Source organism: Lutzomyia longipalpis, chromosome 1, assembly GCF_024334085.1.
Source record: "Lutzomyia longipalpis isolate SR_M1_2022 chromosome 1, ASM2433408v1".
Lineage (NCBI taxonomy): Eukaryota > Metazoa > Arthropoda > Insecta > Diptera > Psychodidae > Lutzomyia > Lutzomyia longipalpis.
In genome coordinates, this window is record NC_074707.1 from 44443934 (window position 1) to 44469823 (window position 25890).

At 39.8% G+C, this 25890-nt stretch overlaps 8 protein-coding genes across 13 annotated transcripts in view; 3 read left to right on the forward strand and 5 right to left on the reverse strand.

The window, feature by feature from the left end:
* Window positions 1–1520: 1520 nt before the first annotated feature.
* On the reverse strand, window positions 1521–4528 carry LOC129787574 (UDP-N-acetylhexosamine pyrophosphorylase). The gene is made up of 2 exons (XM_055823287.1): window positions 3210–4528; window positions 1521–2774 (listed from the first exon to the last, which is right to left on the reverse strand). The coding sequence occupies exons 1-2, from the start codon at window positions 4526–4528 to the stop codon at window positions 2585–2587; spliced, it is 1509 nt and encodes a 502-aa protein (XP_055679262.1). The 3' UTR covers window positions 1521–2584.
* A 228-nt stretch (window positions 4529–4756) lies between these two features.
* Window positions 4757–8616, reverse strand: LOC129787520 (elongation factor-like GTPase 1). Of its 2 annotated transcripts, XM_055823209.1 has the most exons (3): window positions 8423–8596; window positions 5425–8364; window positions 4757–4867 (listed from the first exon to the last, which is right to left on the reverse strand). In XM_055823209.1, the coding sequence occupies exons 1-2, from the start codon at window positions 8513–8515 to the stop codon at window positions 5425–5427; spliced, it is 3033 nt and encodes a 1010-aa protein (XP_055679184.1). In that variant the 5' UTR covers window positions 8516–8596; the 3' UTR covers window positions 4757–4867. The 2 variants fall into 2 exon arrangements, with proteins under 2 accessions (XP_055679184.1, XP_055679183.1); XM_055823208.1 differs by lacking the exon at window positions 4757–4867 and having other exon boundaries at window positions 5305–8364; window positions 8423–8616.
* Window positions 8617–8945: 329 nt separating this feature from the next.
* LOC129787644 (COMM domain-containing protein 5) lies at window positions 8946–11526 on the reverse strand. Of its 2 annotated transcripts, XM_055823373.1 has the most exons (3): window positions 11361–11526; window positions 11052–11287; window positions 8946–9139 (listed from the first exon to the last, which is right to left on the reverse strand). In XM_055823373.1, exons 1-3 carry the CDS (start codon window positions 11452–11454, stop codon window positions 9095–9097), a joined length of 375 nt encoding a protein of 124 aa, XP_055679348.1. In that variant the 5' UTR covers window positions 11455–11526; the 3' UTR covers window positions 8946–9094. The 2 variants fall into 2 exon arrangements, with proteins under 2 accessions (XP_055679348.1, XP_055679347.1); XM_055823372.1 differs by lacking the exon at window positions 8946–9139 and having other exon boundaries at window positions 10741–11287; window positions 11361–11509.
* LOC129787618 (probable galactose-1-phosphate uridylyltransferase) lies at window positions 9068–10772 on the forward strand. Its single transcript, XM_055823340.1, has 4 exons — window positions 9068–9183; window positions 9252–9421; window positions 9500–10151; window positions 10477–10772. The coding sequence occupies exons 1-4, from the start codon at window positions 9168–9170 to the stop codon at window positions 10683–10685; spliced, it is 1047 nt and encodes a 348-aa protein (XP_055679315.1). The 5' UTR covers window positions 9068–9167; the 3' UTR covers window positions 10686–10772.
* A 29-nt stretch (window positions 11527–11555) lies between the features above and the next one.
* Window positions 11556–12230, forward strand: LOC129787657 (28S ribosomal protein S18c, mitochondrial). Its single transcript, XM_055823386.1, has 2 exons — window positions 11556–11678; window positions 11750–12230. The coding sequence occupies exons 1-2, from the start codon at window positions 11651–11653 to the stop codon at window positions 12130–12132; spliced, it is 411 nt and encodes a 136-aa protein (XP_055679361.1). The 5' UTR covers window positions 11556–11650; the 3' UTR covers window positions 12133–12230.
* Window positions 12175–19893, reverse strand: LOC129787498 (endoribonuclease Dcr-1). The gene is made up of 5 exons (XM_055823144.1): window positions 18972–19893; window positions 17145–18907; window positions 12810–16178; window positions 12491–12732; window positions 12175–12428 (listed from the first exon to the last, which is right to left on the reverse strand). The coding sequence occupies exons 1-5, from the start codon at window positions 19765–19767 to the stop codon at window positions 12260–12262; spliced, it is 6339 nt and encodes a 2112-aa protein (XP_055679119.1). The 5' UTR covers window positions 19768–19893; the 3' UTR covers window positions 12175–12259.
* Window positions 19894–20076: 183 nt separating this feature from the next.
* LOC129793152 (dynein assembly factor with WDR repeat domains 1) lies at window positions 20077–23140 on the reverse strand (the record flags this gene model as incomplete). The annotated part of the gene is made up of 4 exons (XM_055832905.1): window positions 20077–20667; window positions 22173–22490; window positions 22602–22713; window positions 22840–23140. Coding segments are annotated over 4 exons (1224 nt in total), but the record flags the coding sequence as incomplete, so codon positions are not given.
* A 431-nt stretch (window positions 23141–23571) lies between these two features.
* LOC129787513 (uncharacterized) overlaps window positions 23572–25890 on the forward strand; it is a 38310-nt gene continuing 35991 nt past the window's right edge. For 2 of the 4 annotated variants that reach the window (XM_055823197.1, XM_055823196.1), the window contains exons 1-3: window positions 23861–24030; window positions 24271–24669; window positions 24760–25610. In XM_055823197.1, coding sequence (XP_055679172.1) covers window positions 23997–24030; window positions 24271–24669; window positions 24760–25610 — 1284 coding nt within the window. In that variant the 5' untranslated portion in view covers window positions 23861–23996. Of the gene's footprint in view, window positions 23692–23854; window positions 24031–24270; window positions 24670–24759; window positions 25611–25890 lie in introns of those variants that run through there. The other 2 variants (XM_055823198.1, XM_055823195.1) reach the window with 2 other exon arrangements.

Sequence of the window (25890 nt, forward strand, 5' to 3'; positions counted from 1 at the left end):
CTGTCTTATCTGTTTACAAAAAAAAAGAAATATATTGAGACTATTGAGAGCTTCTAATCAGGAGCAAACTTGGAAATTATATTTTGGCGGTCCAGAAATAGAACTTTCCATTAATTTTCTTAAAAAATTCCAAGAAAAAGTCTTTTCTCTCTAATTTAAGGGGAAAAGCAAATAGTAATTGATAAATGAATTTATTATCAGCGTTATCAGCGCAAGTGGCACAAATTTCCTACCCCTATCAACGAGCCTCTATCAAAGCAATCTTACCGTATTAGTTGATAAAAATCTCAAAAGTTCCTCCCACGAGTGCGTCGTATTGATAAATGTTTTCTGTATGAATGTAAAGAGAATTTATATTTCCAGTGAATGGTGTATCGTCGTCTTATGTGAAGATGCGATAAGGTATAAATAACATCAATAAACCCATTCCAAATAATCAATTTCAGCACATAAGATTGTTTCAAGAGAGACACTCGTAAATGGCTCTCAAGTGAAATAAATTTCTAAAACAAAAAAATTCCAAGAATTAGATCTCTTGTTATTAGATGTGCAAATAGGAAGTGATAAATCAATTTTAGGAGCTTATCAAATATACTTCCGAAACTAAAAAGAGATATTGCGTTAACTATGAGATTGTGGAAGGATTAATTAAGTAAAGATCCTTCATTATTTAAAAAAAAATGGCTTAATGACACGTTTTATCTTTTCTGGCTTTTCTCAGTTGAAAATGGGGAGTTTCTTGGCGTTTTTTTTTTAAATTATTTTTTCATTCTCTACAAACTAAAATGTGCCTTATTTGTTCTCCAAATGAGAAAGTTTTCATATGCCAATGAATGAACTCCTTTGCGTATGATCTTCCACACTGGATCTTCAAGGAAGATCTTCATTCTACAGAAAAAAAAGATTTCTTTAATCCCTTTAATTGTTAAAATTAAACAACAAAATTACAAAATAAATAAAATTCACAAAATTATAATTTTATGAACTTCTTGCAATCCTTAAAAGGTTAAAGGAACTCCTCAAATATTTCCTCACTCAGAAAGAGAAGAGAGCGCGACAATGTCTCTCAATGGCATGTAAAAGCTTGTAAGTAAATAAGTTTGATAAGCATTGAGAGAGCGCGAATGTGCCTTTGTGTTTATTTACTCAGAGTTAATTCTTATCAATTATATACGAGCAAAAGTTATATATGTACGTGCATTTGGGGGAAAAGAGTTACCATATCCGTTTCTTCTGAAAATAATTTAATTAATTGACTCACTTTATCACCGTCAATTCCGTCATCTCCAATCTTATCATCCACACATGAAAACTGACATACATCAGTAAATTCCCTGACTCGTTAGAAATCTTATCGTTATCACGGGCTATATGTGTACTGCACTCTTGTTTTTCTCTTTTTGCAAGAAAAATTAATAAAAAATTGACTGTAAAACGACGATGGTGGAGATTGCAAAAAAATAAAAGGAAAAAGTTGTTGAGAAATTTTTTTTTCATGTGAGATTAAAACACCTGCTATGTATATAGGTCTACTGTACAATTTTAATTTATTGTTGCTCTATAAAAATTATTTGCTTTATTAACATTATTATTGGTAATTTAAATACAATTATTATTTCCTCATCTCAATTGGGCAGAATATGTACAAATTTTTATTGAAAGTCTTTTTTTTTTTTTGGGTGAAAAGAGTTATTGTAGCGCTGTTTCTTTTATCTTTTCTTTTCTATTTTTTTTCATTTTTTTGAGAAAGAGGCTTTTTGAACGTATTATTTATACATATTATTACACCCAAAAAAGTAACAATAATAAATTTTAATCTAAATACTTATTTTTTACACTTTGTTGAAAGTAAGTCAATAATCAGCGTGAATATTTTACACTTGTAGAGAATAACATAAAAAAAACACAGCTAAATGTAATACATATACAAGCCTTGGGGCAAATTTAACATTTAACAAAGAGACAAAAAAAATAAAAGATTGCATAATCATAAAAAATGTGTATATATAATTCACAATTTGAATCTTCTTTTTTCTCTTAGTTTAGAGGGGAAAAAAGTGTCGGAGAAGAGCGCGTACAATTTGGATTGAAATTGAAAGTAAAATTACATTATTTGTAAAAAAGAAAAATTAGACTCTATAAACCAACACACTGTACTGTATTGTTCCCAACACCTCTTATTCTCTTTCGTACGTACTATACTGAATGAATATAAGTCTCTCCTCAATCAACAACCTATTCCGAAATGGCGATTTATGCAAATGAAATCAAAAATTTCTTAACGATTTGCCCGCTCTTTTCTTGTGACCTTTTGCTTTGTGCGAGGTCTTTTCTTAGCATCTCCGTGTGATGTGGCATATTTTTTCTTTTTCATAATCATCTTCAAACTCCTAAAAATATGTGAATAAAAAATCAAATCTATCGACATTTTGCTTATGTACTTAAAAAAAAATAAAACATTAAACTGCGGCGATTATTAGAAAGTGCTTGGTCCAAAGGAAATCTCAGGGGTGGGGAGAGAGTCATTCCATATGTGAAGCACACGCTCACCCACTCACATCCATTGTTGTCATCCATCGATGGCCTACAGATGCCCATTGAGTGTCTCCATGGAGCTCTGGAGGTGCACAGGACTCCGGAAAGTCTTCCCTTGGACAAACTGATTGAGCCCCTCGCCAGCGTATGAAAGAAGTGGTGACACCTCGCAGATGTCTCCGTCAACAGATCCACCAGCTGTCTCAATAAATTGTCGATGAAGGCGGAAGATATCTTGCCTGTTGTTGAAATAATTAATTTGTGGTGTTAAAAAAAATGTTGTAATATGTATATATAGGGGAGATTGGGGGGCTAAAGGTCAGTCAAATGTTAAAAAAATAAAATTCTGACTGATTTTGGCTCATTTGGCTTAATTTTTATCTATTAAATTAATTAAATTGAAATATGATCATGATTATATTAAAGAAAAAATTCATGAAAGTTTGAGAAACTCTTAAGATCAAATTCAACGATAAATCATCAAAGAAAACATTTAAAAAGACAACAAAAAAACGATCGAAATGTTTCCAATAAGATTCCAATAAGAACAAAACAAATATTATGCCCAAAAATTCTTCAAAGTTATTCCAAGAATAAAAAGAAAAGAAAGAAAAAAAAGCACAAAAGTTGATTAAACAAGGAGAGAATGCAATGCATTTGCTGTGAGACCCTACCTTGCTGTCGATGGGCAGTCTTTCTTGGCTACATCGGAATTCTTCAGTGCACTGAATTCTTCGTTGCGCTCCACTTCCACCACAACAAATTTCTCAGCAAATTGGAATACATCGAAGACAAATTTCTCAACTTTTATCCCATTGGGCTTCTCGGGCACCCTCCGGACCCCATCTGCATCCACATAGGGGATTTTCTTCTCTGCCACATGCAATTTCAACTTTTTCTCATGCTCCGTTGCCACACGCTGAAGGAATGCCGTGGTGAAAAAGTGATTGCATATGTTACCAGCACTGAAGGTCAATCGTCCATCAGGTTTCCGCATTTCTGCTGATTTGGACGTGATCTCGCTGTACTCCACCACTTGGTATTTTCCATCAACGATACACACAACACCAACAGGTTCGTTCGGTTGGGACTTCTCGACCACCTTGGCTGCACATTCAGCCCGCTGTTGGACACAGTAACCGACAAAAATGGGATCGGCGACACGAATGAGAATGTTGTCCACACTGTGGGCATGTAGGTAGAGTACCCCACGACTCTGCATATCCCGGAGAATGCCACGTTCACTCAGGGCCCTGTAGATACCACCATTGCCATCGGGGGCTTTTGCCAGGCAGTGACGCTCATCGAGAATAATGCGCCCGTCGAAGTCAAAGCACGGCAGACTTCCTTGTTCGAACATCACAATATCCTCCTCACGTAGCCCAAAGAAGTCGTGCTTCTCGAAGAACTTCCTCGTGGGCTCCATTGTATGCTCGCTGGTCATTATGTACCAGATAATGTGCCCCTCCTGCCCAGTTGCATCGTGAGCCAGTCGTTCAAGTTTGCGGATGCGTTCCGCTTGAATTTGAAATAGAGTCTTACACGATGGTAGACCCACGTCATACATTCCCTTTGGATGAGGGAATCCCAATCGTGTACCCTGACCACCGGCCATCAGGAGAACACCCACATGACTCTGTGCCACCTGCCTGAATCCCTCATTCTCATATTCCTTCAGCAGTATGGGGTTAGTGCGCTTCACTGACATGTACATATTCTCCGGGATGGGCTGAAGACGGTCATCGAGCTTCTCATTTGCCTCCTTTAGCCCTGCAATGGCCTTCCGAAAGATCTCCTGCACTTCTTTCAGGTCAAATTCACTAATATCCTCCTGCAGTTGCCTCCGTTCCTCGTCAGTGAGTTCATCCCAAAATTGAACTAAATGCTCCTGATTGTGGGATGATAGTTGATCTTTGAGCTTCTCGAAGATGGTCATTGTGTCGGAATGGGGAAAGAGTTTGCAGTAGAGGGAGCTAAACCAGCGGAACACCATCAAGACGGGGCAATAGACACTTTCACTTAATAGTAGTACACAGCAGGAGCACCCAAATTCCCATCTACACCACACTGAGGCACTGCACAGACTGATGGCAGGCAGGCCAGACAACTTCTTCTTTCCAGCCTCACGGGCTGTTGGCCTTTTCCACCGTCGTCGTCGACTTCCTCCCACTCTCAATCATCCACACCTTTGCCATTCGGGGAGATACTTTCGCGTTTTATTCACTCACTCGCACGCTCTCTTGCTGGCTTTTCTGCTTCACAAGGCTGTACTTTTACTTTTTTCTTCGCTCGCTACTCTCCCGTCCTATCAAATTCCACGCTACGACGTTGCCTGTAAATAAAATGTTGGAAGAATGAAAACATTGTTGTAACCTATAATAAAGAATTTCGTTCACAGCTATGCATTTCTACACCGTTGGTCCGATCGCGATGAAATTTGGTACAGATGCTCCTTATATCAGGCGGTTTCAGATGGCCGTATTCATTATCCCCCCGGAGCCCCCCTTCGTAGCGCCCCAATATAATTTTTATGCTTTTTTGACCACTCTTTGAATTTCGCGCCCTAAATGTAGTTCCAAAAGCCACCACTGCTATTTTTTGTTGCAGTTTGTTAAAGAGAAAATGAGACGGTGCATCGTTACTGATACTGTCTCCCTCACACTGGAGCCCACTAAACAATTTCATTGATAAAATTATTGCAATTTCATTGAGCAAATATTGCGCAAAAATTGCCTGATAAAGGAAATTGGTAAATATTGAGGGTAGACAAACTTTAACCTACTGCTAATTTATTTTATATATTTTACATAAAAATAGTAATTATTTTCATTATTAAATATAATATCTCTAATTTCTCAACAAAATATTTTTAAAAAATAACTTCCTTACTTATTTATTCTTCCCCAGAGTTCTCTGCTTTTCTGCATGTTCAACAATCTTCTCCTCCACCGGAAGACCCTTTCTCCTCCTAACGGAATCCATGTAGGTCTTTGCGCGATTCTCCGTATCTGCCTTCTCGCCAAAATGGAGGTATTCCTCTTCTGTCGATGGCACCCAGAAGGGATCAATATCGAGGATTTCCCAATGACTGAAGAGTAGCTGCGGTGAAGCAAGACCTGAGGTTTGCTTGCGAATTTCTTGGGCAAAATTGAAGGATTCAATCACGGGAATTATTGCAGTGACGGAGAAATTATCACTGCCTTCGGTGAGATCCCCGGAAAGGATTCTCCCGTTCCTACGTCCAATTACTGCGTACAACTTCCCGAGAACTTCAGCATTGACAACAATGTTGCAGCTGTACATGGGTGTTACGAGTCGCTGTGGTTGCTTCTGGAAGGCACGACGACATCCCTCCTTCATGGCTGACATGAGTTGACCGGAAATGGGGCCAAAATTGCTCTCAGCCGCTCCATCATCGTTCTCAATTTTGCAATTCATAAGAATGAAGCAGACCCCATAGAGGGGCTCCTCACACAGTGGTCCTGACAGTGTGGCCAATTGAAAACCACTGACTAGGCTATTGTCCAAACTACTCTCATCCAGAGATTTGTTGCTCAATGCCCCAAGAGGTTCCCAGAAGCTATTGTGCCGGAAATCGGAGAGATTTAGCAGGATATTTGCGCCACATTTTCTTGGGCCAATGCTCCACAAACGCTCCACAACAGTCTTCGGGAAATGCGCACAGTCAGCTGCCTCGAAGGCCTTCGATAGTTGCTCTCGGAAATCCTTCATGGATTTGACGGTTTTCTCCGGCAAACATCCCCCACTTGTGTTCTTCGAGTAGATCTTCAGGAGCTCAGTGGATTTGTCTAGAACTTCCACAATTTCTCCTGGCAGGGGGAGAGCTAGAATATCCAAGGAACACTTCCTATTTGCCGTGGTTATTGTCACAATTTGACTCTCAATGTCATCATTCTTCTGCACAACAGCCTCATTGACCATATCCACAGTGGCCTTCGTTACGATTGTTTCCCGGAAGGGTACAATGGGTTTTGAGACGTTCAGTTCGATGCGAGCAAAGCGATTCTCCAAGTCCAGGATGCACCGATCCAGATGAACTTCACCCAATGTGAGAAGGACGTGTTCTCCGGTTTCCTGAACAAGTACCTGAACACACGGATCGGCTTGATTGAGTAATTTCAGGCCCTTTATGAGCTTTGGCATGTCCTGCGTCACCTTCGGCTCTACTGCCACACGCAAAATGGGCGTTGCAATGAGTTCCATGTCTGTGAAGGGTGGGCAGAAGTAGTTGGAACTTAGTGTGGCTGTTTGAATGATGTGATTGTCCAGTCCGCCAATCCCCACAATATTCCCAGCACAAACCTCATCAATGTTCTCAAGCTCTCTTCCCATGAAGATGAAGAGACTACTTATCGTTACTTCCGTTACATAATTGGGAAGCTCTGATGCACTGGGATCGATTGTTTTGGGATCATGTTTTGGCCCCAGAACGTACATTTTATCTCCCTTCCGGAGTGTACCACTGAACACCCTGCCAAAAGCAATGAAGGCTTCATTGCATTCTTCGAGATCTTCACTGGAAATCTCATTGGAGTCCTCCTCCGTCGTTGGGGCCACCACAACCTGTCCCATTGTCTGACGATCTTGAATTTTTTGCCGCACAATCTCTCTCCGGCGCTGAATTTCATCCAAAGTTGGCACAATCTTATCACGATCATCTTTGGGAAGCTGCGATGGGTCCACAGCACACATTTTTGATATAAAAACTATTTTGTTGCTACTCTCGGGGTCGGATTTCATAAAATCCTCCTGCAAAACTTGCGTTTCCGCTGGGTAGGATTTCAAATCCTGATTGAGGGAACACATGAGTCTCTCCGCCTTCTCACTTGACATCCCATATGGGGCTGGTACGTATTTGTAGATACTTTCTAGAACAATGTTTGACAGTGGCAGCCATTGGGAGAAGAGAGTCTTGAGCTGATGACGATGATCTGTACTCCGGAGATCTCTTGCCGTCAGATTAATGCCCAATTTCTCCGCAATCACTCCCATCTTCTCACGATCTTTGCGTACAAGAATTGTCTCATAGATGTGCCAAATATTTTCCAGGATAAACTGCACAAACATGGGCTTCCGGGCCTTCTCCTGTGCCCCCGAGAGGCATGAATTGGTCTTGGCGTTGTAGTAGTAGTTGCCCCACATTGCTTTGAGGAGCTCCGCACGGGGAACACCCAACTTCTTCTCGTACATCACAGCAAATTGCATTATAGAGAATCCCCATCCATCGAGGGCTGAGCAAAAAATCACATTTCCCGCCTCCGGGAGGAAGTAGAGTTTAGAGTCATCCACATTTTCCAGTGCACTCGTGTAGTCATTGTTCGACGTAACATCCTCCTTGGCCATGACGTCGGATGCAAAGATACTCGCGTACACAGCATTGACATTCTCAAGGACTTGCGAGAGATGAATGAAGGCATCATGTGGCTTCATTTGCTTCTCCAGGAACAATCGATCAATCTTACTGAGCACAAGGATGGGCTTTAGACACTCCATGTATGCCTGCTTGAGGCATATTCGTGTCTGTGGGCACACACCCTCAACAACATCCACGAGAATCACAGCACCATCGCACAATCTCACAGCTGTGGAGACTTCTCCAGAGAAATCCACATGCCCCGGGGAGTCGATGAGATTTATGAGGATCTCTGTATCTTCCCGGATACTCTTATAGTGCAACGTGACACTGCTGCTCTTCATTGTAATACCCCTTTCCTGCTCATCCGCCCTGCTGTCCAAGTACCTCAGCTTCCCAGCCATTTTCTGCGATATCAACCCATTGCTGGCTACCAGGTAGTCTGCCAGGGTTGTCTGAAAGTATTAATTCCTGGAGTTTCTGAAGAATGGGATGCGTGGCTGTAGTACTCACCTTTCCGTGGTCAACGTGAGCCAGAATGCAAACATTCCTCACATTCCTCTTCCTCTGCAACTCTCCAAATCTCTCAATATCCACGTGCCTCATGGCGAGGACTCGATTTTATTCTATTTCACAATTTTACGCTGATTAATTTTGGATTGTCGCTGCAACATTAAAATAACCTCAAAAAAGTTTTTTTGACATGTGGCGCAAACGGCGCAAAACATAAACCCAGCTGGCCAATTCACAATGTTTTCCTTACATGTTGGGAAAATGTAATGCATGACATACTATCTGTGAATAAAAGAATCCAAATTCAAGTATTTTACATAAAATTATTCCAAATTAAATAAAATCTGAGTGTTAAAAAATTTATTTCAACCAATAATTTTAATTTTAATACATGAATTAAAAATGTAATGTAAATAAAATCATTTTAAATTCTCTACAACCAACAGAGCCGAAAAATAGCAGTGATTGCTTTTGGAACTAATATATGGCGCCAAATACGAAAAAGTAGTCAAAAATGTAGATTCCATGTTTTTATTTTTCTTTTACTAAAAAAAAATGTTTACAATTGATAAAATGCACTATCAGTGCTGAAATATGCAGGAAAAGTGTATCAATGATCATCATTGAAGCTTATCACTTCAATCATTTCCTCTTCACTTGATTAACTGGAATTTAGTTCACGGAGTACATTCCACGGTATCGGTTGTAAAATCCGCGCTGATTAAAGAAAAATAAATAATTAAAAATGTTTAATGTTAAAGGTAAAACGACGTGATAAAAGAGATAATTTCTTAAAGAAAAAACAATAATTTATTCTTTGATTTTTCAGAGCATCAACACATTCGTTTAAATCCTCTGACTGGTCAATGGGTACTTGTTTGCCCCCATCGTATGCTTCGACCTTGGTCGGGTCAAGAGGAGTCCCCTGAACTTCTCAACGCACCAGAATTCGATCCCAAAAACCCTCTTTGCCCAGGAGTTGTTCGAGCGAGTGGACATGTAAGGAGAGAAAGTTTTCCTCCTTTAAATTGAAAACTTTCTCTAAAATCTTTTTTCTTTCTTTCTCTCTTTAAACAGAAAAACCCCAACTACACTTCCACATTTGTATTTACAAATGATTTCCCGGCTCTTCTGGAGGATGTCCCCGTACCACCGGAAAGTGATGATCCCCTGTTTCAGACTGAAGCAGCACGAGGAACTTGTCGTGTTATTTGCTTCCATCCAAAGTCAAATAAAACTCTCCCTCTTCTCTCACTCCACGAAATTGGACATGTCATTTCAACGTGGAGAGAACAATTCATGGAGCTGAAGAAGACGTATGCGTGGGTGCAAATATTTGAGAATAAGGGAGCCGCCATGGGGTGCTCAAATCCCCATCCTCATTGCCAAATTTGGGCATGTTCCTTCCTCCCCACAGAGCCAGCCACCAAAGATAAACATTTGCGGCAGTACTTTGAGAAGAACCGCCGTCCTCTTCTGCTGGACTACGTTGAGAAGGAATTAGCCAAGAGGGAGAGGATTGTAATTGAGAACCGCAATTGGCTCGTTGTTGTGCCATTTTGGGCTAGTTGGCCCTTTGAAACAATGCTCATCTCACGTCAGAACACAAAGAGATTCGATGAAATGACTACAGAGCAATCTGAGGACCTTGCCCTTGTCCTCAAGGAACTCACAACCAAGTACGATAATCTCTTCAAATGCTCCTTCCCGTACTCAATGGGATGGCATGGTGAGTATTCATTTAATTAAATTTTCTGCTCTTGGCAATCTCATAATTTGCTTTTCCGTTATTCCATGAGCTCTCGTACTTTCCCCTTGACTGACCTTGTCAATCTAATGCTTTATCAGCAACCAATTAAACTCATAAAGCATTTAATCTATTTTTCTCTTTAAAAAAATTCTCCACAAATGCATTTTCCTCGAGAACGTTTTCGTTCTTTACAAACATTTATTTTTAGCAAAGAATTTAATTCGTAAAAATGAAAGGTGGTGCTCTACTTTTACTTAATTGCTCTTGAGATCGAGAGACATTTAATAATGAGTTTAATTTGCAGGTGCACCAACGGGGATAATGGAGACTGATAATAGCGATCATTGGACTTTACATGCAATTTACTACCCACCCCTTCTACGTTCTGCCACAGTGCGCAAATTCATGGTGGGCTTTGAGCTTCTGTGCCAGGCACAGAGAGATCTGACTGCAGAACAAGCAGCTGAACGCTTGAGGAATGTCGATGGAACCAAGCACTATTCCCAGTTGTAAATAATCATTCCAAAAAAATAATCCATTTTATGTAGATTTGAAAAAAAAAATCATATTTAGCTAAAAAATAATATTCTATTAATTCTTCACAATGACTTTTGCCTCGATTGCATGCATTGATTTCAGGAGTTGAGCAACACTGTAGCGTAGTCGATGGAACATGAATTTATTGATCTCAAATGCCGTGATCCTACCATTGGGATATGCAACTTCCAGCACAATTGTTGGTTCAGAGATCCTCGTTTGGGAATCACCAATCATGGATATGTTGATGCGCCAGGTGATTGTTGGGGCAACATTAACAGTTTTGAATTCATAAAATTTCTGCAGCATAAAATCTCTGTGCTTCCAAAGAGTAGAGCATACCTCCTCTATGCAATCCTCGGGGAATTTGTGCTCTTGCAGCAGACTCCTGAGAATGTCCTTCTTATCGAATTCTTTAGTTTTCCTCAAGTACTCCCGGATGATCTCCAGAACAGTGCCAAAGAGCTCGGCAAACTGGATGTTGCTGAGTTTGGTATTTGAGGAGCTGATGAGTTTATTCCTAGCTGCTATCTGCTTCTCAATGGGGCATTCTTTGCTATCGATGGCATTCACTGCAACTGGAATAATCATAAAAAAAACAAATTTTGTTGCATATAAGCAATTTGCTTCATTTCTTCATCTTTTACTTACGTTGCACAAGGATTTTCACATCAGCTTTGCTGAGAGAAGAGGTTTTAATGGAATTCAAGGAATTACTTTCATTATTTTCATTAGTACACCACATTTTTTTTTAATAATTAATTTTATAAACTTTTATCTGATTTTGTAAACAAAGCGTAAAACTTTTTATGAATGAATGATTTTCTTGCACTTCTTGCAGTTCATTCATAACCTTTTTGAGGTTATGTTTTCCTCTCTTTTTTGAGAGCATTTTGAGAGAAAAAGTGCTAAAAAGAAAACAAATCCCTAGAATTACTACAATGGCACTCAGGTTTCTAAGGACATCAGGTGAGAAAGCATTAAGGACATTCCCCTCTAATATAAAACAAAAACTAATCCTCTCCTTTCCCTGAATTAAGTGCTTGGGCAGCATTTAAAAGTCTCCCTCAGTGCTGTACGGCAAGCAGCAACTTCACAGACCACCCCAGTGGATCCAGATGCCCCCATTGAGATTACAAATCCCTTTGAGAAACCCCGACAGGAGTGTATCCTCTGCCGAGCCAATATTGAACCAGATTACAAGAATGTGCGGCTCCTATCGCAATTTCAGAGCCCCTACACGGGTAGGATCTACGGCCGGCACATCACGGGACTCTGCAAAGGTAAGCAAGAAAAGCTGGAGCTGGAAATTATAAAATCCCAAAATTGCGGCTTGATGCCAACGTACAAGAAGTCAAATGAATTTCTCAAGGATCCACCCCTCTTTAATCCAGAGCGCCCCATTCGACCACATAAATACTAAATAAATCATTAGAAACTCTTTTTAGTAGTATAGAAAAATGAATAAAGAATGTAATAATGTTTATTCACTATCGCATAAATACGTGCTATTCCTCTAAATCTGTTGGAAATTCTTTGTTGTCCCACAATCAGTGTTTCTTGCCAATGAGTCCCTGCTTCTTAAGTTGCCGGAGGGCGCACTTGGCTGCCGTGCATTTGGCTATACGATAATTCCGGCCAATACCCCGGAAGGTGCCCTTCCCGAAAACTTCCACCATAACTCGTACCCTTCGACCATCAGCGAGCTTTTCAGGTTTGCTGCAAAGAAAAAGGGAAATTTAAGCATTTGCCAGAATTCTAAATTAGTCCATGAAACTCACCTGAATTTAGCTGTTTCGGGTTCAAGTTCCAGGAGCTCCCTTATGGGGGACTTTGGCACCGAATTACTAAACTGCTCAATTTCTGGGCGCATCATATTGCTGTAGACTTTCCAAACGGCATCCAAAGACATCCCTGAATCGAGAAATATTGCACCTGCAACAGATTCAAAGACATCCCCAAGAGCTTTGGGGACTTCCACATCCTCAGCTTCATCGCATTCATCCTCAGAGATTAGGTAATACTGAAGAAAAGCAATAAAACATGTAGAAAATATGTTGTAGCATAGCATGGAACGCATGAAATGTGGATAAAACTCACCTCTTCGCTAATACTATGCCCATTTTCATGCTGGAACCTCACAAATCTGTCGATAACTTCATTAAGTCCCGGGGAAAGGTGCCTAAAGTACTTGTGGAAACCATGTCTAACGGCCAATGAGGCAAAAATAGTGTTGTTAACCAAGGCAGATCGTAAATCTGTCAGTGCTCCTGGGGAGTGTTGACGTGGATCCTCATACAGGTGCCTCGTAATGAGATAATCCAGAACGGCATCACCCAGAAATTCCAAACGTTGATAGCAATCCGTGAGACGATTGGGGGAATAGGAAGCATGCGTCATAGCCTGAAGTAGGTAGGATTTATCGCGAAATTCATAGCCGATTGTCTCTTCGAACTTATCAAATCCATCAAGGAGTTTCATTAGCATCTTCTCAGGCTCCGGATAGTGATGCAGGAGGGGTGATTTAGGTGGGCTCCACCATCCGTAGACTGTTGTCGTGGCTGCGGCGTTTAGATGGGCGTGCGATGTTCCGGGCAAACGTTCCAGATTTTTCGGGAATGGAATTTCAAAGCATGGCAAGACACGAATTCCCACCCAAGCCATGAACAGTAGCGCCCCACGTGGACCACATTCAATCAAATACGCCCCAATGAGGGCTTCTACGCAATCTGCAACTGATTTATCCGGAATACTGTGCTGAGTAACGAGATTGTACGGGATGAAGCAGGGGAAATTATCAAAATTCAAACTTGTGTCCAAATCAACATCTTCCTTGTCTTCCTTCTCCAAAAGTCCCAGCGCAACTGCACGATCCCGGATTAGATTGCAAATCTCCTGACTGCTCAATTCCTTGAGATTTGGTAAATCAGCTAGATTCCAATGGCAAGCTGGTATACGAGCTTCAATTAGGGCCTTCTCCAGTTCCTTCGGGATGTAGTAGCATGGTGGAAGCCAATTATCATGCGGTTCAAATTTAGTTGAGATCATGCTTTCTCCCAGCATCTTTCGCCGTCCTAGACGGTACAAATTCAAATTGCTTACTTGCTTAGAACGCAAGTGACTGAGTTTCCCTTCGTGAACATCCTCATACGTACAGTAGAGATACGTCGTGATGGCATATTTCAAGAAAGAATCTCCAATTGTTTCTAATCTCTCAAGATTAATTCCATCATTGGCATTAGACATGGTGAGTGCTTGTAGGATTATACTGGGACTAGGTCCTGGATGACCTTTCAAGCTAGGTTGGTAATCAAAACTAAACATTTCGGGCTTCTCGTCGTCGTTTTCCATCTCTTCGTAGTTCTTTGTTAACTCCTCAATGGTTAGGGATGATTTTTGTTGACGCTTTTGCAAACGATTCCTTATGAAATCTTCTTCAGACGTATCACCCGGATTTACGATGAATCTATCAAATAGATATCCTGAACTTAGATTCTCCATCTTATCTGCACCATTTTCCCTAATATAGGCATCATTTATTGCTTGTAAATCATCAAGAGTTATCCCTCCTTTGTCATTAAAATTCTCGCAATCCTGCTCCTTTGCATAAGGCAAAAATTCCTTTAACAATCCCACGGAGATATTTGTATTAATTTCCTTCGTTGCATCCTTTTTTCTAACAATAAAAACTTCTTCGTTATGCTTCAATAACATGCCGGATTTTTCAATTTTCTCAATATTCTCCCTCACAGATAGTTCGAACTGTCTCTCGCATTCCTCAATGGAACATTTCAAGTCAATCTCCGAGAGAGTTTGGAGATTATTGAAATCATTCTCCCCTGATCCCGTTGCTTGTCCATCCAAAATCATATCATTGATTATTGCTAATTTCTTCTGACGCTTCAACATCTCTTCCTCCGTCTCAATTGCTTCCGCCAGATTATCTGACTTAAATTCTATTCGCATCTTCCCCTCACTCTTCACACTTTCAGCATCATCATGGTCCGATTGGAGAGAATCTTCGGAATCCGTTTCGTAGTATGTTGGATCGAACATATTATTGCCAGTTTGATTCGGTACATTCCAAGATGTGGGTGAACCGTAGCGAATTTGGTTTGGATTGGAAATAGCCCAGTGATCATCTGTGAGACCATCGAAGCTTATTTGAACATTATTTGCCATATCATTGGACCATGTTCCAATCTCCAAGAGATCATTTTCATACTCATTTCCTTCCTCATCATCTTCATCTTCTGTGTTCTCATCGTCATCCTCATTTATCCCATTGAGTTTCTTATTCAACTTTTGCTTTTTCTTCTTCTCTTGCTGCTGTGGTTCCTCTATGCGCTCATCGCTCTCCTCGCGTTTCTCATCCTTGCACGGAGTTGTTTCACTCTTGGCTACCTCTCGTGATTTCCTCAACACTTCCGCTAAACTCCATCCAAAATCAAGGGAAGGCCATTCAAAATCCTCCTCATTCGTCACACGCCCAAGTCCCAAATCCTGGGATACTTGACACCGAATCTCATCAGCCAGTAGGAGAGCATTGAATCTGTACAGAATGCACGGCAGACAAACAGCCGCACGCCACAGTGATGCCGAAAATGGATGAATGGTACAGAGTTCAGGCACGAGAATTTGCTTTTGCTCCAAATTCTCGCGCTTGGCCCTCTTTGTCTCCTCCGAACTCGTCGGTAGGGCCACACCTTTCCTATTGACGTACCGTGGTGTGAGGAAGTTCAACCGAGCACTCGTATGATCCACATCCAGGAGGGGTTGTTTGCAATTCTGCACGAGAATACCGTATTTGCGGAAATAGTATTCACGGAATGTGCTGTAATTCTCCCCCGGAAAGCTACTCTCTGGCGACAAGTGAAAACATATTTCAGCCACGTAGAAATACTGCGGTTGATCCTGATTCCTATACCACGGCATCACGACGGCGTCCTTAAATTTATTCGCATCAAACACTTGGGTTGCCCTTTCCTCTTCGGGTACAGCTTGTGGTAGGACGTCCGCATTGGCATTAATGAGGCGCAAAAATTCCCAATCAACAGCAATGTGGCCATTGTCCTGAACAACAGTCGGTACGACAAAATAGCAATTCTCATTGGCATCTGGATCAAAGAGCATGAGATACTTTTGCAATCTCAGCACATTTGTAAATGTGTAGTTAATGAAGGTATTTATATGCGCCACATTCGTCTCATTGAGAACAACGTCCGAGGAAATGAGTCGCAGGGAGACTTCCACTTCGCCTGAACGCGTGAAAATGGGAAATGCGCTAATTTGGGGTATTTTCTTCAGTGTTAATATCCCAAAACCCTGAAGGGACTCTTCAGGTGGATAAATTTTACGCCCACGCGTATTCTGCTCCTCAGGTATGGGGCATTTAAGTATCATTTGAATGTAGTAGAAGAAGCAATGTTCATTCACAATGGGACGACAACCCGACAGTGCAGAGGCCACCTAAAGGTACGACGGAAAGGATTTTTGTCTTTGTTGTACATATTTATATAAAAAGAATTAAAAGGAAATTCGGGTTAATTCCCCAAAGGATTTGCATAAATTTATAAGATTTGGATCTCTCAGGGGATAGAACAATATATCTTTTTATGTATATTTATATACTTGAGACAATCTCCAGAAATGGAACTTCACGAGGAAAATTAATTTGCAAGATTATCTTGAATATAATCGACACTATTCTCTGTTTTTTTATAGTTTAATTGAAACGGATTTGAAGGTTTTGTCTGTTTCTTGTGGAAATGGAAAAGAGGGTAACGTATTTGCTTAGCACGTTGCCCAACTTGGATATTCTTTTTTAAAATTTAATGCTTCGACGTTGAGTAAAAATTCTTTAAAAATTATTTAAGAAATAAATTAAATTAAATTCAATTGATTTAAAATATTTTAAGAACATTGATTTTCCGACGTGTGAAGACAATAATAATTTTCCGGAATTTTCGTCGGTTAAGTCAAATTGCCAAAGTGCCAAATTATGACGCGCCCAGAGATAGGGAAATTTCCTCATGCTGAGTGAGTGGAAAATTGTCTTATTTTTGTATAAAATGTTTGTAAATAAATTCCTTTTCTCTGTAGCCACTGAAGGATGCTCCGAACGGAGCCGAAAGCTCTGAAATACGTGAGTTTTTCTGGGTGAGAACCCCCCACTTAACCGACGAAAAACCCGGAAAATTATTATTATTTTAAGAACATTGATTGTTGGATTTTATGCCTCAAAATCTATAATTTTTTTTTTATTTATTTAATCTTATTGATTTAAAAAAATGATTTATTTCTATAACAAAGAAATAATACAAAATCTAATTATGTCTGATGGTAGGGTACATAATATAACGTGTGGTAATTCGCAATAATCACCCCCACTTAGGGGGAAGTGATTGGCTTTTGTAAATGATTAAGTTGACTCACCCTTTTGTAGTAGTACTGCCTTCGTTTCGTTGTACCGGGACGTGGTTCTAGGTTGTCATTAATCAACATTTCATCGCTCGATTCCAGCTCAAAGTTCTCCCAGTCGGGTTCAAAGGCACGATACCCCTCCTTCCCGATTGGTTGGAGATTGTCATCGAGTTCCCCGCATATGTGGAGCAAACGACACGCAATTAGTGCTGTTAGACGCCTTGCGAGTGCTCGTGATGGCATGAGGTATCCGTTGATGTCACACTTCAATGGTGAATTAATTGGTAGCCTGAGTGAGCACTTGTAGAGCGGTATCCCCCTTCGGTATGCCTTCTCATACCGCCAAATGGGGGTGAGCTTCGTGAATGTATCACTGGGCAATTTGGCACAGTATTTATTTACAAGGGCAACAGCTGTTGAGAGATTCACCGATGGAGCATCGAATGCAGCAAGTGGCTTGTACGGCACAATACATTGGGTGTATCTATCCGACAGCAACAATTCACTCTGACCTGGTTCATTGTTTGCACAATTGCTGAGGAGCATCTTCTCCATTTCAGCATATTCTGCAAATTGCTTCACAATCCCAGCTGTATTTGCTGTCATCTCCATCAAATTCTCTCCCTCTGATGCGGCATTGTCTGTTGGGCTTTCCTCCGTTTCTGCTGCCGCATCCGATGAGTCCTCAAGCTGTTTATCTTTCTCTTTGAGATTTGCATCGGAACCAATCATAATAATGTGATGAGCATTGGGAGCTCTTGCACGTCCTTTGCACTGCACATAGCTACGGTAGGTCTTTGGTGGATTCCAACGAATGACTAAATTGCATTTTGGCAAATCAATCTCCTTCTCGAGAATTGCCGTGCCTATAAGTAAATTGCATTCATGCATACGAAATCGCTTTAGCACCTCTTCCTGTTTCCTGTGCTCATTTTCAGCTTGTTTCACCTCCTTCATGGGATCAGCCACCTTATCCACAATGTACTGCACCGAGAGATAATTGAGTTCACTGTCTGACTTTGAAATTTCATAGAGGAGTGAAAAGAGGACTTTTGCCGTGAATTCCGTGTCACAGAAGATGAGCCCACACAGCGCATCTGGGTCCATTAATTGATTATTTATAGCACGATTTTGACGATTTTGGGACATTAAATTCCTACGGCGTACCCTCGTTGTTCTCCCTTCGCTCTTCATGGGGGAATTTGCAGCAACTGGCTGCATGTCCAGAGTCTTCTCCGTTATATTCCTCAGGGTATCCTTTAGCTTTACTGATTCCTGCATTTCAATTAAACCATTTACATGCTCCTCTATTTGATCACTCGCAAGTGCTAGGCCTTTGAAGTCAAGCGAATCAATTTCCCCGGTGAGTTGACTCGAACTGAAATTCCCATTCTCAGAAGGATTAGCATTTTTCTCTCCACCTGCTGTGTGTGCCTTCTGCTCAACCTTCCCCACTTGCTTGGGGTCGGGTTTGAAACAGCTCAAAATACTGAGAAGTCTCAACACCTTGGGCGATGAGTACTGGCTAATACGGTCCTTCTCTGAGGATAATTGACTGAAGAAGCTATCACAGTATGCGCGAACTTGAACAAATGTCGTCGATGTCATGCAGAGCAGGAGGAAGTGTCTTTCATACGGTGTCTTAACTTTGCTCTTCTCAATTTGAATGAGGAGAGCCAGGGCAGCGCGGTCAGCACACCACGGACCGAACTCTTTCAGCACTTGCAGAAAATCGCTCAGGAAGGTTATTGGCTCAGCTTTTGGGTCGGGAATGTCTACAAAAAAAATTCTTTTAGTAATTTTAAAGTAATTTAAGAATATTTTTGTATTGATACTAACTCTTTAATTCGTCGTAGTATTCATCACTGTAGATTTCTGTGGGATCGAAGCGATGATCTGCCAGGTAGTCTATCTTAGATTGCACAAGTTGAGCGAGAAATAAGGTGAATTCATCGCACAACAGAGGGGCACACTGAACAACCATTTCATGGGGTTTGGTGCAGTAACGCAGGAGAGTCACAATATCGCTGGCTGTTTCCGTTTTGCAGTGCACAAACCTCTCCAGATACTCTATTTCTGCACTCAGGCGCCCCATGGGGCATCGAGCATTGTGAAAGGGTCCTGCTAGACCCAATATCTTCGGTCGCTTCAGGGCATTTTGATAGAAATGGGAGAAGATCTTCTGAATCTCCTGTGCAAAATTCAATTTGTGACAATTTTCCACGACAATCAAATTAATTTGATCAATATGCAACACTTCCATCTGCAGAAGATGCAGGAATTTTTCCGGGTTTATAATGATGACCTTCCCAAGGAGATTTTCCCCATTGCATGCAATCTCCTCTTCCGGATCCGTGCAGTAGTTGAGAGGCACCAAATCCGTGAGGTGGTAGATAAAGTTAAAGGTGGAAACTCCATTTCTCTCATGGGATAGGTACACCGTGGCCTTTGGGTTGTCCTGCCGCAAACAACTGCCCAACTCATGAATGAGTTTCAGTGCAATGAACTCTTTTGAGGAGTTTTGCTCAATGCAAACAATGGTGTTCTTCTCAAAAGCTGCCGCCAGCAATTCCACTTGATAGTCCCGCGGTGTGAATGCTGTTGTGTGAACATTATCACCCCATGTGTAAGCCATTCAACACGGCTAATCAATATTTACAATCTAATTTAATTAATTTAGCGATTTTATTGTATAAAAAATGATTTTTTCATCACGATTTTTCGCTATCGCAGAACAAAAACAAACATTTGCACCCAATTCTCTTTTTCTTTGGTTATGGAGAACTGCTAGAAACTTTGGTTAATTTGAATAAGAATCAAATGTAACGGTTTTTATGTAAAATTTTTAACGATTTAGGATTTTTTTTAGATTGAAAAATTTAATTCTTTTATATGTAAAAAGAGAGATAGAATTTATTTTCCTTGATGAAAATAAACGCAAGAATTTTCCAAAAAGATTTTTATTTCTCTAATTTTTTATAATTAATTATTTTAAAACATTTTCTTGAGATTTTCACAGCTTTACACCGTGTACCAACAAAATCACCTCCATATCTTGCAAGTATTGTCCTTCGAAGCCGTAACAATGGTATCCCCGACGTAGTTGAAGCCACAGGAGAAGATCTCACCTGTGTGACCACTGAGTACCTGAGAACACGTCCCATCGAGCATCCAAATCCTCGCAGTTCGATCTGCAGAAGCTGTGAGGATTAGCAGTCCCGGTGGGCTGAATTGTACTTTGGAAATTTCCTCAGTATGCCCCATCATTGTGGCCATTCTCTCGACATTCCCAGCAATGTTCCACAATTTGGCGCTACAGTCGGAACTAGCAGTGGCCAGATGTTGCCCGCTGTAGTCAAAGGAAACATCCAGCACTTCATCCGTATGTTCATCAATTATGTGCAAGCTCTCGTGATTCCGGATATCCCAGAGACGTGCGGTAGCATCGAGAGATCCTGTAGCTATCATTTTGCAATTTATGTTCCATATTGCGTTACTTATCTCTGCGGTGTGGCCATGAAGATTAATCACATCCCTATTAATCATAAATAAATGTTAAAGAGCAGAGTGGAGAATAATTCACGAAGCTTTTATGATCCTTTAAATATTTTTCTCAAGCAAAATATGCCTGAAAATGTTCTAATATTTGCCCATTTTGGAAACTTATTGCGTTTTCTTTATGGATGTGATTGGCAAATAGATACAAAAAAAAGAAATGTTTGTCTGGTGAAGAAATCTATAAAACTTTATATGAAGAACATTGGACGCATTTTCGAGATTTTCACCAACATAATTCTGGCGAAGAAAGTGCATGGATGGAGTGATGTAGAGAGATAAGTTATATGCGAAATTGTTTGCAAAATGCAATAGAGCAAAGGAAAAGAAGATGAAAACTCACAGAGAGTTTGAAAATTTACAAAAATAAAAGAATAATGAGTGCAGTAGTTGTGTGATTGACATGGACTGGAAAACTAATCTAATGCTTAAATTTTGCAAAATACATCCCTTATGGAGAATTATATATTTTATTTACATGGAAGGGGATGGAAAAAATGCAAATTTAATATTACAATATCGTGCAGTTTGTAATAGAAAATTTGCAAAGTTAGGAAAGAGTTTTTTAGGAATGAAATGAATTTTGTATAGCTAGCTAGGTACAGACGGTACAGACTAATGTAGCATATACCGCAACTTTTGTGTCTGTTTTAATGAAAATCACACTCAAATTCGTTCAAGTGCCACACTTTTGAAATGAGGAGTTATGTGGCTTTAACTTGTAGAAAAGTTTAATGGTCCTGACTGGTCTGGTCTGTGGAGCATGGAGTGGTGCTTCTTCGACTTATTTTTCATGAAGGAAGCGAGCAAATAATATAAACTTCTATTTACCCATCCCTATTATGGGTCTCTCTGGTCACTATGCGAACAAAAAGGAACTCTCTCAATGGGGATATGTATGGGAGGAATATAGCAGGGAAATATGGCATTTTCACTCCGACAATGGCAGCGTGATGGAAATGATTTACAATTTTAATTACACATTTTCGGCATTTTCACGGAGATTTTCTCTTCTCGTAAAACATCTTGATGGATGTCGCGTTTTTTTCTCTTCTCGCCTTTATGGGGGGAATAGGAACAACATTACGAGTGGGAGTGCTGATTTATTCCAATTTCGCATCATTTGCCATTCCTTTTGTGATTTTACCCATAGCACGTCTGAATGACGGTAATTTATCCTATATATGAGCAGGTAATTTGTCCAATTGGGTCTATTTAAAGAAATCTTTCTTCTTTTTTTTTCTTTTACTTTTTCTTCTTTAGTAAGCAATAAAATGTGCTTCAATTTATGAGTGATAAATATTTATAGATTTAAGTATTACTGAAAGATTAATTCATTTTAAGGAAATGCCTCCGCTAATAAAAAAATTTTTCTTTGTTTTCAAGAAATCATAAAAAAAACTTCGAATGAAAAATGAACAATTTTCCAGCAATGCGGAAGTATGTAATAAAAAGCCTCTTTAATAATTCATTGAATGGACTCACCTGCCACTCCTCAAATCCCACACCTTTGCTGTGCCATCGAAAGATCCTGTAAGCAGTAGATTGCCGTCATTATCGAAACGAGCTGAAATAATGGCATCACCGTGTCCAATTAAATTGTGCGTCTCTTGGCCCGTTTCCACGCGGAATATCCTCGATGTGCCATCCATTGATGCGGTTGCAATCTCATCCGCACTGTGCGTATTGAATTCCGTTGCCACAATTTCATTAGCATGCCCATGAAATGTCCTCAGGAGCGTACCAGAAGATGCATTCCAAACCTTGGATGTTTTATCAAATGATCCAGTCACGATGCGGTCACTATATGAGGAGGGATTATATAGGGAGACAAAGAGGAAGAGAATTAAATTGCGAGTGTGTGATGGGTGTTTTGTGAAGGAAAAAATTCTTTTAATGAGTTTTTCCACACACCACTTTGGCGTATTAAAGTTCACAGCAAATACCACATTCTCGTGACCACGCAAGATGTGCTCTTCAACACCAGCCTCCACATTCCATACTCTGCACGTTCGGTCGTAGCTGCCTGTGAAAGCCATGAGAACGGGGGTGGTGGGTTCATTTGAATTTGAGATTATATTCTTTTATCCACACTCTGTGGTGAAAGCTTATTGAGACATATTGAGAAAGTTTCGTGCGTTCAATAACTTACCTGTGGCAAATCGGTGGCCAGATTTATCGAAGCAGACATTCGTGAGAGGTAAGACGTGAGTGTTGAATGTTTTATGTATGTAGAATTTCTTCTTTATTGGTTCCCTCAGTTTATTTTGCAATTTAAGAAGTAAATCAATAAATTGCGGAAGAACATTTGATGTTATGAGGGGCTCTGATGCTGCAATTTTCTCCGCCAATTTTCCCACATCCGTTTCAATTGTTAAGTTATGCAAATTAATTACTTTTACTTCATCCACGTTACTTTTAGTGAAGCATAGGGCAATTCCTTTGGTATTGAATTAGATTAAATTGATATAAAATTATATTAAATTGATTTCAAGACATTTTGGACACTTTGAAATGCTCTTAAAATAATTTATATTTTTGCTGTCTGATGTGTTGAAAATATCTTCTTCTGCTCTAATTGATGATAGTTTTATTTATATTTAATTGAAAAATGTCAAGCAAAAATAAAATATAAAATGTTTTATTCGTGTGGAAAACCTTGAGATCTTGAAATAGAGATGTTTGTTGGATACAATAAATCAAGTATTAATCCATTTCTAAAAATGGTTCTTCCATCATTCACTAATTTCCTGTAATTATAGTGTCCATTATCAATTAAACTTACTACACTATTGATAAGCTGATTAAATATTTGTTTAAGTAGGGATAAATTGAATTTTCTTCTCCCACACACGAGGTGCATTCCAAAAGAAAATTATAAACTTTTCACATCACACATTTTCTAATCTGAGAAATAACTGCCGCAGGTTTTCCGTCTCGGCTTCTTCTTATTTAATTTATTAATTAGTTTTACTACATTAAATTTTACCTGGTGGGTAGTACCGTAAGTAGAACTTATTTAATTTCATTGCAAATGATAATTGAGCTTGAATTTATTTCAATTAACGTGCAAGAGTTTTTTTTTCTAAAAGTTCCTCAACAAACAATTTTTCTCTTGCCTAGCAACTGCAATCAACCCCCAAGTTCTACCCTGAATTTTGGCGGGAATTTTTTGCACGTTGTTTTTACGCCGATTTGTTTACAAACAAAAAATTGGCATTTTTCATCAAAATAAATTAAAATCTATTGAATCAGGGAGGGAAATTTTGTGAAAAATTGAGTATTTGAGATGGAAGTGAGCTAAATACAATGGATCATTTACTATTTAATGAAAACTCAATAGGTAAGTTTGCATTTTACCATGGATGGAAGTCTCTCTGGGAATGTAAACATGGTTAATTCGGGACAATTGCCCTGTTGTTGGGGGTACTAAATGAGATGGGAAAATGTTTCGGTGTTAATTAATTGATACTGTTGTTCATTGAAATATCTAGGGAGTTGTTGGAGATGAGGAATAAAAGATATATAGACAACAGGTGGACTAACCTCACTTTATTTCTTTATCACCTTTTGTTTTGTGTAGTTTCTGCAAACACGTCCGGAACTACCGTCCAGGAGGCGGAGGAGCATGAGGAGAGTAAGCGAATGAATGATCGAACCCTGTGGTCTCAGGCAGAGTACAAAGGATTCGATGGTAATGCTGGGAGAAACTATGTATACCCAAAGAATACGGACAAGCACCAATATCGGGAGTATCAGTATAAAATATGTAAGGAAGCATTCTTTCAAAATACCCTTGTTGTACTGCCGGATGGACTGGGGAAATCATTTATTGCCTCGGTCGTAATGTACAACATTTATCGTTGGTATCCAATGAGCAAGGTAATTTTCCTGAGCGCCAATAAATCCATTCTGAGGGCTCAAATGGAAGCGTGTTCAAATATAATGAACATCCCCAAGGGAGATTGCGTGGAAATCACAGGTAATGGCTTAGTCGGTTGGTCCCTATTTAATTGATTTTATTTATTTATTAACCCCCCACCTAAATGGACTTTTCTCTCTCCCATTCCAGGCAAAAATTCAACTGCAAGAGCCAATATGTGGAGGAAACATCGAATTCTCTTTGGTACACCTCGACAGATATTGTTGGACTTTCAGGATATCCCCAGCATTCCTTTTGGGCGCATTAAACTCCTGGTGGTGACAGAGGCGCACAAAGCACGTGGAGCTAATGATCCATTTGCCCCAATAATTGCAATTTTGCAAAATCACACTGAACACTTTCGCATATTGGCCTTAACATCTGTTCTTGGCAAAAAACTCACGGAAACTGCAGATATTGTGAGGAATTTGCGAATATCGCATATCGAGATACGACAAGAAAATTCCCCAGATGTGGCTGCATTTGTGAATAAGAGCACCGTCAGGCCACTCGAGGTGAAGCTGACTGAACAATTTCGGATGATTAGAAAAGATTTCTTCTACGCCATTGATCCGTATTTGAAGATACTCCTCTTCAGGGGGGTTGTATCTGGGAATTTTTGCAAGGCAAAACTCATTGCGTCAAAAAGGAAATTCACCGAAGCATCCTTGACGGAGAAACCCACGGATTATCATGAATTACTTCGGGTGTTTGATATCAGTATTGATTTCTTCGTTGCCAGTGATTATCTAAATGATTACGGTGTACTCAGCTTCCTGAAATACATGGAAAATGACTTCCTCAGGGAGGCTATTGCAAAAGATAAAGATAACAACTCCAGATTGCTTGAGTACTTGCAAAGCACAAGGAGCACCTTCGCCAGAGTACTGGCAATTGGTGATGAAGACAGCTATGAAGTTGATGAGGAATTGCATGAAAATATCATTGTTGGACATCCCAAAATTGGAGAGATGGAAAAAGTTTTGAATGAACATTTTCAGGTATGTACTTCTAGTTTTATTTTATTCGAAACTACCACCCCCGCACAACTCCGCCTTTCAGTTGGAAAATCATTTAACACACTCAAGAGAAACAGAAAGAAAATCAATAAAATATCTCCCGATGAAATTTCATTTTAAAAGCAACATTTCATCTTACCTTTTCTCAATTTAATTAATGTCTTTTAGATATATTGTCTTCTTTCATTCTTTCTCGCCACTTATTTGTAGTTTCAATTTGGTATGTTGTGACAATATAATAAATATGTATCTCAACATATAA

Bases quoted from the DNA above. Each gene is read 5' to 3' on its own strand.
- LOC129787574 (XM_055823287.1), bottom strand. From the start codon at position 4,528: ATGGTGTTCCGCTGGTTTAGCTCCCTCTACTGCAAACTCTTTCCCCAT. The intron at 2,775-3,209 runs GTAGGGTCTCAC...TTTCAACAACAG, and splicing joins GACTGCCCATCGACAGCAAG to GCAAGATATCTTCCGCCTTC.
- LOC129787520 (XM_055823209.1), bottom strand. From the start codon at position 8,515: ATGAGGCACGTGGATATTGAGAGATTTGGAGAGTTGCAGAGGAAGAGG. The intron at 8,365-8,422 runs GTGAGTACTACA...TAATACTTTCAG, and splicing joins CTCACGTTGACCACGGAAAG to ACAACCCTGGCAGACTACCT.
- LOC129787618 (XM_055823340.1), top strand. The intron at 9,422-9,499 runs GTAAGGAGAGAA...CTCTTTAAACAG, and splicing joins TTGTTCGAGCGAGTGGACAT to AAAAACCCCAACTACACTTC. The intron at 10,152-10,476 runs GTGAGTATTCAT...TTTAATTTGCAG, and splicing joins GTACTCAATGGGATGGCATG to GTGCACCAACGGGGATAATG.
- LOC129787644 (XM_055823372.1), bottom strand. From the start codon at position 11,454: ATGTGGTGTACTAATGAAAATAATGAAAGTAATTCCTTGAATTCCATT. The intron at 11,288-11,360 runs GTAAGTAAAAGA...TGATTATTCCAG, and splicing joins TGTGAAAATCCTTGTGCAAC to TTGCAGTGAATGCCATCGAT.
- LOC129787657 (XM_055823386.1), top strand. From the start codon at position 11,651: ATGGCACTCAGGTTTCTAAGGACATCAG. The intron at 11,679-11,749 runs GTGAGAAAGCAT...CCCTGAATTAAG, and splicing joins CAGGTTTCTAAGGACATCAG to TGCTTGGGCAGCATTTAAAA.
- LOC129787498 (XM_055823144.1), bottom strand. From the start codon at position 19,767: ATGGCTTACACATGGGGTGATAATGTTCACACAACAGCATTCACACCG. The intron at 18,908-18,971 runs GTTAGTATCAAT...TTTTTTTTGTAG, and splicing joins ATACTACGACGAATTAAAGA to ACATTCCCGACCCAAAAGCT. The intron at 12,429-12,490 runs GTGAGTTTCATG...TTTTCTTTGCAG, and splicing joins CCCGAAACAGCTAAATTCAG to CAAACCTGAAAAGCTCGCTG.